This window comes from Hyla sarda, chromosome 6 (assembly GCF_029499605.1).
Source record: "Hyla sarda isolate aHylSar1 chromosome 6, aHylSar1.hap1, whole genome shotgun sequence".
NCBI classification, from domain to species: Eukaryota; Metazoa; Chordata; class Amphibia; order Anura; family Hylidae; genus Hyla; species Hyla sarda.
In genome coordinates, this window is record NC_079194.1 from 208780805 (window position 1) to 208794374 (window position 13570).

Consider the following 13570-nt stretch of genomic DNA (forward strand, 5'->3'; position numbering starts at 1 on the left):
CAGCTGTCTCAGGTTTGAAGGGTGCCTACTCCAGACTGCAGGTTTCAGCTTCTTCTTCAGATGTTTAATAGGATTCAGATCAAGGCGTATAGAAGCCACTTGAGAATAGTCCAATGTCATGTTTTTAGCCATGTTATGTTTTAGCTGTATGTTTTGGGTAACTATCCTGTTGGCGGACTCATGCCCTGCGACAGAGACCAAACTTCCTGACTACAGTTGAGCAAGCTTTTTAACAGTTTGGTTCGCAGAGATCGCAGAACTTTTCGAAAAAGCATGGCTTGCAGCAAACAAGTTATACCGGCAATGCAATAACCCTCAAAACACATGTATATCCCTGCCTAAGAGCTCTAAAGCCCTAAAGTCAAGTTTTAAAAATCAAGTTATAACCTCTTAAGGACACAGGGCGTACCTGTACACCCTGTTCCGGTATATAACGCGGGGTCACACTGCATCATAGCGGGTCGGTCCCGGCGGCTAATAGCGTGTGGCACCAATTGTTGTGCCGCGCGCTATTAACCCTTTAGATGTGGCGTTCAAAGTTGATCGCTGCGTCTAAAGTAACAAAAATACACTCCCGGTATCAGCCGGGCTGATCGGGACCATCACAGTGAAATCGTGATGTCTTGATCAGCTAGAACGCGTGTGGAGGGTGCCTTACCTGCCTCCGTCCGGTCCGATCGGCGATTGATTGCTCCAAGCCTGAAATCCTGGCTAGAGCAATCGACCGCCGATAACACTAATCATCTCCATGTTAATGCATGGGGGTGCTCTGTGTATAAGATCAGTATGTGCAGAGCTATAGCCACTAGAGGGGGCTATAACACTGCAAAAAAAAAAAAGTTAATAAAGAAGATCATTTAACCACTTCCCTAATAAAAGTAAAAATCACCCCTTTTCCCAAGTAAAAATAAACATATGCGGTGTGGTAACCGCAACCGCTTGGTCAATTGCGTACGCGCAAAAAAATGCCAAAGTCCAAAATAGCGTATTTTTTGTCACTTTTTATATCATTAAAAAAAGGAATAAAAAGCAATTAGAAAGTCCAATCAATACAAAAATGGTACCGATAAAAACTTCAGATCAGAGCGCAAATAATGAGCCCTCATACCTGCCTGTATACAGAAATAAAAAAAAGTCAAAAGATGACAATTTTAAACGTATAAATTTTCCTGCATGTAGTTATGATTTTTTCCAGAAGTACGACAAAATCAAACCTATATAAGTAGGATATCATTTTTACCGTATGGACCTACAGAATAATGATAAGGTGTCATTTTTACCGAAAAATGTACTGTGTAGAAACGGAAGCCCCTAAAAGTTACAAAATGGCATTTTTTCTTCACTTTTGTCGCACAATTAATTTTTTTTTCCATTTTGCCGTGGATATTTTGGTAAAAAGACTAATGTCATCGCAAAGTAAAATTGGTAGCGCAAAAAATAAGCCATAATATGGAATTTTAGGTGCAAAATTGAAACCGTTATGATTTTTAGAGGGTGATGAGTGAAAAATGAAAATGCAAAAACGGAAAAAGTCCTTAAGGGGTTAAAGTGATTTTAAGGCTATGTTAATGTCACAGCTCATTTGCACTGCAATAGTGGATTTTGTAAGCTTTTTTTAACATTAAAATAAAGGTGGGTATTTATTTAATTTTTTTACCAGATGCCTGCTGGTGTTAGAATACACCAGAGGTATCGGAAAGCGCAATGGCGTTTGCAAAAAATTCACCCTTTTGTAGAGTAGCAACAGGTTTTGAGACTGGCAAGTAAAGACGAAATTGCTTCATGCAAGCATTCCAAAAAATATCACTTTTTGAAAGTTGCAACAGGATTGGTGTCCCAAAATAGTGAAGAAAATAGCTTTTGTATGAAAAGCCCCCTAAAAATTATCACTTTTTTAGGGATTATGAGTTGTGTATGTGAAGGCCCGGCTGGTAGTAGCAGCAGCAAGGGTGGTGGACTAGTGATAGTAGTAGGCAGCGGATAGCAGGCAGTGGTGGGTGGTCTGGATATACAGTAGTCCCTCAAGTTACAATATTAATTGGTTCCAGGATGACCATTGTATGTTGAAACCATTGTATGTTGAGACCATAACTCTATGGAAACCTGGTAATTAGTTCTGAAGCTACCAAAATGTAATCAAAAATAGGAAAAGGTGAGGATTAAACAAAAATAAGTAGATAACTAATAGAGATAAAGCAAATCCTTACATATAAAAGTAATAAAGATCTGCTGGGAGCTGTAAATCACTGTCTATGTCAGTGTTTCCCAACCAGGGTGCCTCCAGCTGTTGCAAAACTAGAACTCCCAGCATGCCCGGACAGCCAACGGCAGTCCGGGCATGCTGGGATTTGTAGTTTTGCAACAGCTGGAGGCACCCTGGTTGGGAAACAATGGTTTATGTAGAGTACAGGAGCTTCTTTAGGGTCCTATACAGTACACACAGTGTCCCAAATGGAGCCGCCCTTACTTGGTGTCCAAAGGAGCAGCTAACCCTGGCACAGGTAAGGAGTAGTACAGAACTTGTAGTTCCTCCCTGTACTGTAGGGGGCGCTACCAGACACAAGTCAGTGCATGCACTTCGGTAATACAGGTGATTTACCAGTAAAATGCCCATTCTGATTGGTCAGTTCCTCCAGTTGTGACAGGTATCACAGATCTGGACTGTCTGTACATTGTATGTTGAGTCTGGTTTCAAGTTACAATGGTCCAGAAAAGAGCATTGTAACTTGAAACTATTGTATGTTGAGGCCATTGTAAGTTGAGGGATCACTGTAGTTGTAGTAGCCAGTGGACAGCAATGTTGGTAGCAGTCTAATCAGTGGCATTTGTCATGCCTAATTCATTTAAATAGACCTGAGTTTTTCCACATTGCTGGCAGACAGCTCTGGAAACAGAACACCAATGGCAAACTGGGCAAGTTCTGGCTAATCTAATCTAGTGACCCAGAAGTCCATGGGGTCTGGACTCATGGTGTCTGTCAGAGAAAGGGCACAGCTTAGATATACCTCAAAATTGGATTTGGGAAGTATAGTGAGTTTAAAAAAGCACCTCGTTCTCCCTATTTTTTCATGCACACTATGTTCCCATGGCCCGCTTTTTCATATCTCACTGTTTTAGCGCACTAAGTCAACAAGGTCATGTGACTCTTCTCATGTGACTATATGACATCATCATCTCCAAGGAGCCCATACATTGAAGGCATTAGTTTGTGTGGCACTAGGGAGCAGCATTAAGGCTAGGTTCAGACTAGGGATCGACCGATATCGTTTTTTTAGGGCCGATACCGATAATCTGTGGAGGTTAGGGCCAATGCCAATAACTTATACCGATATTCCGGTATAAGTTCTCGGCTATTTATCCCCGCGCGACACCGCTGCTGATCATTGATTTAAAGCGGGCACTTTAAATCAATGCACTGCAGTGGCTTTTGCGGTGCCATAGGCCGCCGCCGCCACCCGCTTCTCTACCCCTACCTGTCTGGGGTCCTGAGACCTATCACAGCCACCGTTCCCCCCGCACCTTGCCTAGGGGTGCTTCCAGCTGTTGCAAAACTACTACTCCCAGCATGCCCGGACAGCCGTTGGCTGTCCGGGCATGCTGGGAGTTGTAGTTTTGCAACAGCTGGAGCGCCTCAACAGCTGGAGGGCCTACTGTAGGTATAGTAGGTACGGTGCGGTGGGGGCGGTGCGGGGGCGGGGCATTATCGGCTTATCGGCAAGTTAATTGCCGATACCAATAATGCCCAAAATCGTGATTATCGGCCGATAATATCGGCCATACCGATAATCGGTCGATCCCTAGTTCAGACTAAGGAATTTCTGCGTGCAATTCCGCTTTGAAATTGAGGCAGAAATTCCGCTTGCTAAAATGTACAAGCTAGTGAATTAGGTTTTCCATTCACAAATTCACACTTTGGAATTCAGGAAGCGGAATTTGTGAATGAAAAATCCGCTTTAAAATATCCGCCTGAAGAACGGTGGTGCTCATTCTACAGGCGGATATCCTTGCGGAACACAATGCAGTCTATTGGGGACTGCAATGTCCGTGCGGTCCTAGCGCCGACTGATTCAGTCACACTCAGAATCTCCGGGCGGAAATTTTGCGTCTGGATTCCGCTGTGCGAACCTAGCCTAAATGTTCTAATACAACTTGGAGAACAAGAATAGGTTCCATGGAAAATTGGACACAACATCGTCATGGATGTATAGTCTACAGCCGGGACTTCACACGGCGCTTCAGCCTATCACTGGCCGCAGTGATGTCCCGCCTCGGGCAGTGATAGGCTGAAGCGCCGTATGACGTATCGGGCTAAGGGAAGTAGTAAGTAGACAGCCCGGACGATCGATCAGCTGTTGCGGAGCTCCGGGGGAACGTAGGAAGGTAAGTGAAAGTTTATTTTCTTTTTTTTTGCAGCCCGGGCAGGATGGAATAGGAAAAGTCCGCGCCCGACATCTCCTTTAATACATTTAGTGTATGTACACTCCAACTACACAATGAAAACTTGTTTACAGTGATCCCTCAACTTACAACTTACAATGGCCTCAACATACAATAGTTTCAACATACTATGGTCTTTTCTTGATCATTGTAACTTGAAATCAGACACAACATACAATACTACGGACAGTCCAGATCTGTGAAAGGTGTCAATAGCTGGAAGAACTGACCAATTAGAATGGGCATTTCACTGGTAAAACACCTGTAAACACCTGTATTACTGTACAGGGTGGTATTACATGTTCTGTACTCTTTACCTGTGCCACAGTTATCTGCTCCTTTGAACACCAGGTGAAGGCGGCTCCATGTTACTATTTAGGACATTGCAAGTACTGTACAGGACACTGAAGATGCTCCTGTCCTCTACATAGACTGATTTACAGCTTTCACTATTTATCTCTATTTGTTATCTATTTATTTTTCTTTAATTCTCACTTTTTCCTTTTTTTGGATGACATTTTGGTGGCTTCAGAACCAATTACCAGGTTTCCATAGAGTTATGGTCTCAACATACGATGGTCATCCTGGAACCAATTCATATTGTAACTTGAGGGACCACTGTATAACATTATAGCACCTACAATGACTTTGATAATCCTCCCCCAATGGCTGGGAGGAAGAAGCAGGTCAGTATTACATTACATGCTCTGCTAATCCCACCTACCTCTTTTCCCTGGCCCCCAGAAACATGTAGTGCTGGTGTGCCACACATGGCACAGCTCCCAGTAACCCCCATCTTACCAGTGCAACATTACATCATTTTTTTCGGGGGGGTTTCCAGAAAAACACCGTGTGCAAAATGACCCTTACACTGGACAGACGGTGTGGTCATTTATTGTGTGTTTTTTAATCATTATAAGGCTGGGTTCACACGGGATTTTGCTCAGTATTTTTACCAGAACCAGGAGTGGAACCAAGTTAGAGGAAAACTATAATAGAAAAATGGCTACCTTTTCTGTGTTTGGACCAGCTCCTGGTTTTGTTTAAAAATACTGAGCAAAATAGTATGTGTGAACATAGCCTAAGAATATATGAGCCTGGCCTTCTCCTCCCTGTTGGAGTATTACAAAACTCATCTAACATTAAGGCTAGGTTCAGACTACGGAATTTCCGGCCGCAATTCCTCTTTGAGCTTGCAGGCGGAAATTCCGCTTGCTAAAATGTACTGTATAGTGAATGGTTTTCCGTTCACAAATTCACACTTCGGAATTTGTGCAGCGGAATTTGTGAACGGAAAATCTGCTTGGAAATTTCCGCCTGAAGAAAGGCGTTGCTCTTTCTTCAGGCGGAAATCCGCGTGGAACACATTGCAGTCTATAGGAGACTGCAGTGTCCACGCAGTCCCAAAGCCGACTGATTCAGTCAGCGCTGGCCGCACTCGGAATCTCCGGACGGAAATTTTCTGCCCGGAGATTCCGTAGTCTGAACCTAGCCTAAAGGGATACTCCGGCCTTAATACATCTTATCCCCTATCCAAAAGATAGGGGACAAGATGTTTAATCTGTCATTCAGCACTCACCTTTGTGAGCTCTCCGCTGCGCTGGCAGCTCAGAGTGTGCAGCGTGACGACCAAGGGGCCGGAGTATCGTGACATCACGGCTCCGCCCCCGTGTGACATCATGCCCCACCCCCTCAATGCAAGTCTAAGGGAGTCTCCCATAGACTTGCATTGAGGTGGAAATTCTGAATTTCGTGCCTGCAGAAAGAATGAACCTGTTTGTTATTTCCGCAGACTCGGCACGGAATGCACAGCCGCCTTATAAGATGGTGCATTCCTGTGCAGTCCTAGCGCAAGCTTATTATATCGGCACCTGCAGTCTCCGGAATGTCCATGCGGAGATTTTCTGTGCGGACATTCTCAGATGTGAACATAGCCTTACTCTACGTCAAACCATTCCTGAACTATATTTGCACTGTGGCCAGGGCATTAGCCTACGGAAATACCGCTGTCATGAAGGAGGGACATGATCTGTACAATGTTATGGTAGGTATGTAGAGATGAGCGAACTTACAGTAAATTCGATTCGTCACGAACTTCTCAGCTCGGCGGTTGCTGACTTTAACTGCATAAAGTAGTTCAGCTTTCCGATGCTTCGGTGGGCTGGAAAAGGTGGATACAGTCCTAGGAAAGAGTCTCCTAGGACTGTATCCACCTTTTCCAGCCCACGGGAGCACCGGAAAGCTGAACTAATTTATGCAGGAAAAGTCATCAACTGCCGAGCTGAGAAGTTCGTGACTAGAGATGAGCGAACTTACAGTAAATTCGATTCGTCACAAACTTCTCGGCTCGGCAGTTGATGACTTTTCCTGCGTAAATTAGTTCAGCCTTCAGGTGCTCCGGTGGGCTGAAAAAGGAGGATACAGTCCTAGGAAAGAGTCTCTTAGGACTGTATCCACCTTTTCCAGCCCACCGAAGCACCGGAAAGCTGAACTAATTTATGCAGGAAAAGTCATCAACTGCCGAGCCGAGAAGTTTGTGACGAATCGAATTTACTGTAAGTTCGCTCATCTCTAGTAGTATGCATCACAGTAACCTCCAAATGATGCTAGGTATATGTGTGGCTAAGATGTGTATACCTATTTGCCTGTATGCATGGTGATGTGTGTTTATTCTATTATGATTTTATATTGTAGGTTTTACCCCTAATAGCATTTCATTTATCGCCTATACCAGTGGTCTTCAACCTGCGGACTTCCAGATGTTGCAAAACTACAACTCCCAGCATGCCCGGACAGCCAACGGCTGTCCGGGCATGCTGGGAGTTGTAGTTTTGCAACATCTGGAGGTCCACAGATTGAAGACCACTGGCCTATACTCTTTTCTTGAAAACCAACAAATCAATAAATTCACAGACAAATTGGAAAAGAAGAGCAAATCTGAAACCTTATGTTTTTATGCCCCCTTCTCGGAGCATTAAATAAATAAATTAGCATTTTTGTCAGTGCTTCTCACTAGAGATGAGCGAACTTACAGTAAATTCGATTCGTCACGAACTTCTCGGCTCGGCAGTTGATGACTTTTCCTGCATAAATTAGTTCAGCTTTCAGGTGCTCCCGTGGGCTGGAAAAGGTGGATACAGTCCTAGGAGACTCTTTCCTAGGACTGTATCCACCTTTTCCAGCCACCCGGAGCACCTGAAGGCTGAACTAATTTACGCAGGATAAGTCCTCAACTGCTGAGCCGAGAAGTTCATGACGAATCGAATTTACTGTAAGTTCGCTCATCTCTACTTCTCACCCAGTGTGCCTCTAGCTGTTGCAAAACTACAACTCCCAGCATGCCAAAGGCTGTCTGGGCATGCAGGGAGTTGTAGTCTTGCAACAGCTGGAGGCACACTGGTTGTTTGACACACGCAGAAGTGCATAAAAATAGACTATCATAATACACAAATTTTTAGTGAAACTATCATTATACAGATTACAGTAAAGCTAGGGTCACACATACAATGCAATATCTAAATCAGTGTAGTCCAGGAAGACTCCTGCGCACAGAAGATACAAGGCGACATAAGAAAAACAGTGCTAATAAAGTTTGTTGAAAGAAAAAAAAAAAAAAAAAGCACATAGTGTGTCTGTATTCGTACTGTTGTCAATAAAGTTAATTGACTGCCCCCCGTGTAGAACTATCATGGGGAAGAGCCGGGCTCGTAGATTCAAGCCGGTCAGCTTCTCTCCAGCAGCGGCAGCCGCCGTGAAGCCAGTGGCGGAGCCCGTGCAGGAGGACAGCGCGGAATCATTACGTGCCGAGGATCTGCTCCACAAGGTGAGCGGCGGCTTCGTGTGTCCGCACGGGGAGGACGGCTGATCGGCTGCAGTGTCCGGGACAGCTGGTGTAGTCACATGTGGTGCGGCCCATACTGCTTACATACAGGCACACTGAAGGGAGCACACGTGGTTGTCTTTGTTAAAATTACAGATAAAGTTTTAATGAAAAAAAGTGGGTGGGGCTGTCAGCACAACATGTGGCGTGTTGGATACTGATCTGCTGACCTGTCACTTACTGGGCTGAGTGTCGTCATACATGTAGTACTGGGCTTCCTAACCAGTGTGCCTCCAGCTGTAGCATAACTACAACTCCCAGCATGGCAGCATGACAGTTCAGAAAGGAAACCAGGAAGTGACCAGATCCATGTGGGAGGGGGAAGAATAGTACAGGGATTATTTTACTTAAAGGGAACCTGACAGCTTGTTCGCCTGCACTAAACCCCATACACAGCGTTATAGTGCGGGTGAACATGAGTAAACTTATGTTTTACTCATCCCTATCGGTGGATTCATTAGTGAGATATAGAGGGGGGGTTGCTAATATGCAAATGAGCTTTCACGCAACGGAGGCAGAAGTTGTCGGGAAAAGCGGAGAAGAGATGTAGTATGGGATGCTGGCAATGCCTACTCCCCCCTCCATTGTGTGAAAGAGTCTACAGTTAGAGATGAGCGAACTGACAGTAAATTCGATGCGTCACGAACTTCTCGGCTCGGCAGTTGATGACTTATCCTGCATAAATTAGTTCAGCTTTCCGGTGCTCCAATGGGCTGGAAAAGGTGGATACAGTCCTAGGAGACTCTTTCCTAGGACTGTATCCACCTTTTCCAGCCCACCGGAGCACCTGAAGGCTGAACTAATTTACGCAGGAAAAGTCATCAACTGCCGAGCCGAGAAGTTTGTGACGAATCGAATTTACTGTAAGTTTGCTCATCTCTATCTACAGTATTTGCATATTAGCAACAGGAGCTCTATCTAACGGACCCCGATCCTGTGTATGGGGTATATGTACGCTTGGGTACAGCTGTTTCAGTGGTGCCTGGGGATGTCCCTAATGTGTAAGAATGGTTACTCATAAATTCACTGTTTGACCAGAGTAGTGAATCTTCTGCACTTGATCTTCCAGTTGCAGAGCCCTAGTCCTGAAGTCCGAGACTTTGCCTGTGCCAGCATCTCACAGCTTGTCCAGCAGCAGCAAGTTATACCAGGTTTCCTACAGAGAGATGTTGTTCGATGCCTTGGACCCCTTCTGCTTGATAAGAGCATGTCTGTGCGGGAGACAGCAGCAGGAGCTTTACGGTAAGTAATACTGTACACGGTTGGGGAAATCATACCGCCCGTCACCATGGATATGCAGTTTTGGATGCCAGGCAGGTGAAATCTTAAGGTATTTAGCTCTGCTTTAGGCAAACAGCCAGGATCAATGCCACTGGCCTAGAGTGCCCGAAGATCCAGGACTCACGCGTCCCAGATGCCTCGAGCGAGCTCTGCTTTAACCCCTTACTGACCCAGGATGTATGCATATGTCCCAGTTGCTGACATGTTTGCGCAACTGGACATATTCATACGTCCTAGCGATCTCCTGCACAGTGAGATGCACTGCAGGAGATCGGCGGTGGGACCCTGCTGTCAATCACAGCAGGGGTCCGGCCGCAGCTGCTGAGACTGGGATTGCGCCAGTCTCGGCAGCATTAACCACATAGATGTTGTGATCAGTGCAATATTGTGGTCCTGGTGGTTGCGGCAGCCTGTGAGGTCCAGCCATAACAAAAAAAGAAGAGCGCTCCATAGCGTAAAACCGCCACTGCAGGGTTCAGGTTAAAGTACTATGAAACCCTTACCGAAGGCGGTTGTGTGAACTCAAACACAACAACAGTCTGCGTGAATGAGTAGAAGAGCCCGTTCTGCAGCCTCCCCGACCTGGACAGAAATTCGACAGGTGAAGACTTCCACAGGGCGGTAGGGGATGTCGGTGCTGACCAAGATCGGACACGTCCGGTAAGTAAAAGAGGTTTCCTTCAAATGCAACGCGTTTCACTGCGCTTGGGCGTCATCATCAGGCGAAACGCATTGCATTTGAATAAGACCTCTTTTACTTACCGGACGTGTCCGATCTTGGTCTGCTCCGACATCCCCTACCGCCATGTGGAAGTCTTCACCTGTCAAATTTAGGTCCAGCCATAGGCAGGATTGCACAGGCTGAGTGTCAGGTGATCCAGACAGTTACCGTATTTTTCGCCGTATAAGACGCACTTTTTCTTACCCAAAACTGGGGGGGAAAAGTCGGTGCGTCTTATATGGCGAATACACACCTATCGCGGCGGTCCCTGCGACCATCAATGGCTGGGACCCGCGGCTAATACAGGACATCATGGATCGCGGTGATGCCCTGTATTAACGCTTCATCAAAGCTGACCGCCGCGTCTGAAGGGAAAGTGACACTAACCCGGCTGTTCAGTCGGGCTGTTCGGGACCGCTGCGATTTCACCACGGCGGTCCCGAACAGCCCGACTGAATAGCTGGGTTAGTGCTTACAAGACACCGGGAGGGACCTTACCTGCCTCCTCGGTGTCTTCTCCGTTCAGGGATCCCCTGTATGGCCAGCGCTCTCCTTCCTCGTCATCACGTCGTCGCGTACGTGCGTTGGCGTGCGTAACGCCGTGATGGCGGCGACGGAGAGCGAGGATACCCGGCCGGCAGCAGAGACGTTCAGCAGCAGGCCGGCAGCAGAGCGACTGGGACACGGCGACAGCGATGGAGCGACATCCAGGGCAGCGGTGACGGGTCCGGAACGGCGGGGACATGTGAGTATTACCTCCTATGCAGTGGTCTTCAATCTGGCGACCTCCAGATGTTGCAAAACTACAACTCCCAGCATGCCCAGACAGCCGTTGGCTGTCCGGGCATGCTGGGAGTTGTAGTTTTGCAACATCTGGAGGTCCGCAGGTTGAAGACCACTATTGGGTTCAAAATCTTTAATTTCTTAGATTTTCCACTTAAAAATAGGGTGCGTCTTATACGCTGGTGCATCCTATAGGGCGAAAAATACGGCATGCTGTGCTGCAGCATAGTATAACCTGTTAAAAGTATAAAAAATATAAGTGTAAGAGAAGGGGGGGGGGGAGCTCAAACCAATAGATAATAGGTATTTGTAGAATCAAAAAGATCAAAAGGTAGCATGTAACAAAAATGGTAACAAAAAAAGTACAGCTCGTCACTCCTCACACAATAGCGTTAGTCAAAAATTAAAAAAAAGTATGTAACAATATTTAGGATTTTTATTTATTTTTACAAAAAATGCTGCATGTATTAACAAAGACTTACCACTAATATAAAGTACAATATGTCACACAAAAAAAACACTCCAAATCGTGTTGGTCAAATCCGAACAAATGTCATACTTCGTTTTTTTGGTAAAGTAAGCTACTATTTTCATTTTGACATCTGATTGATTGTATGTGTTAATTCACAGTAAAGTATTTTTAGGTCTGCCTATTAAGTTTCTATTAATAAAGACCTTATTTACATACTATTTTGTTAAAATGATTTTGTCTACCAGCACTAGTGGCTTGTCATGAGGGACAAGTAGACTGTGCTCCAGTTTTAGTCCCTTGGACAAGTACTTTTACTATTTTTTTTATCTTATTTTTAAAATTTCCACACCCCTGCTGTGTATAGCCATTCATGATACCCCCAAGGATCACCAGAAAGAAGGGTTCGCTGAACTTCTTGGAGCGCTTTGACAACCGGGCAAATTGTTGTCTGTTCCCTTATGCTGATCTGTAAACTGGTACGATACCTGGGTATACCTGATACCCCTATGGGTATATGATGTCAGTAATCACGGGTGTATAAATAATCACTGCCCGGCCCCTATCAACTGTATCAGTGTTCCCCATAACTAGAGCACAGGGGTCAAATATTTATTGTTGCAATATTAGAAGTAGTTCTTCCTATTACAATAGTTGTAATTTTCTCTTTGTGTTGTAATATCAGGAACCTGAGCACCTGCGGAGGATTTGATGTATGTGATGACATGGTGACCAGAGACATCATGACCCCCTTAGTGGCCCTATTAAGAGAGGTATGTCTTTTTAGTGATGCAGTTTATCATTAACCAATTGAATGTACCCTTAGGGTCTATTCACACGTAAAGTATCCTGCGCAGGTTTGATGCATAGGATTTGTAGCTGCAGATTAGAAGCTGTGCTCAGTCATTCAATCTGCATCAGAAAATCCTGCGCATCAAATCTGCGCATGATACTGTACATGTGAACCTGATTTCATACTGATTTTTCTACCCATTAACTTCAATGGGTAGGAAAATACACAGCAGCAAAATATGCAGCAGATCTTGTACATGTGAACTTACTCTTAGGGCTCGTTCATACGAGCGTCTTTTGCTGCAGATTTTCAGCTGCTTATTTTCTGAAGCTTTTTTTTTCCTGCTGCTTATTTTTTGCTGGTAAGTCAATGATAAAAAAACAAAAAACAAAAAAAACACCAGAAAATAAACAGATCAGCTGCGGAAAATATGCACAAAATTCTGCTTGTGTGAATGAGCCCTGCATATTTTCTGCTGCAGATCTGCTTCAGATGTGCTTCTGCAAATTTTGCTCCCCATTGAAGTCAATGGGCAGCAAAATCTGCAGCAGAAAATCCGCAGCAGATCTGCAGCAAGAAGACACACCTTAGATCTGACCCTTACGGTGCATTTACACGGGTGTATTTGTCAGCGGATGCGCAGTTGCGGATCCGCTGTCAAAGGCCCCTAAAGTGCTCCCCTCTTTGTGCCTGCTAATAGCGTCAATCCGCTGCTACCAGCAGACACACTGCGATGTGCGAGTTACCCTGCAGTGTACTCGCACACATCGCGGCCGCTCTCTGTGTAGCTCAGGGAGCCGGGGGAGTGGCTAGGATGTGCGGATACACTGCGACTCGCACTTCAGTGTGTCTGCTGGTAGCGGCGGATTGCCGCTATTAGCAGGCTCAAAAAGGGCGGCCTTTGTCAGCGGATCTGCAGCTGCGGATCCGCTGACAAATACACCCGTGTGAATGCACCCTTAATATATATTCACACATACAGGATCTGCTGCTGATTTCTGCTTCTGATTTGCTGCTTATTTTTTGCTGCATGATAAAATAAGCAGCTGAAAATAAGCAGCAGATCAACTGCAGAAAATCCGCACAAAAATCTGCTTGTGTGAACGAGCCCTTAGGGTACGTTTACATGGGCGGATTACCTGTGGAATTTCCACAGTGTATTCGCTGCGTAAAACCGGCAGCAGACTTGCAGATTTTCTTTTGGAC

The 13570-nt window shown here is 45.4% G+C and overlaps 1 protein-coding gene across 2 annotated transcripts in view; it reads left to right on the forward strand.

Annotated features, from left to right (window-relative positions):
• The first annotated feature begins 8025 nt into the window (after window positions 1–8025).
• HEATR3 (HEAT repeat containing 3) overlaps window positions 8026–13570 on the forward strand; it is a 45691-nt gene continuing 40146 nt past the window's right edge. The window contains exons 1-3 of one of the 2 annotated variants that reach the window (XM_056526341.1): window positions 8026–8260; window positions 9387–9559; window positions 12257–12344. In XM_056526341.1, coding sequence (XP_056382316.1) covers window positions 8126–8260; window positions 9387–9559; window positions 12257–12344 — 396 coding nt within the window. In that variant the 5' untranslated portion in view covers window positions 8026–8125. Of the gene's footprint in view, window positions 8261–8280; window positions 8343–9386; window positions 9560–12256; window positions 12345–13570 lie in introns of those variants that run through there. The other variant, XM_056526342.1, reaches the window with a different exon arrangement.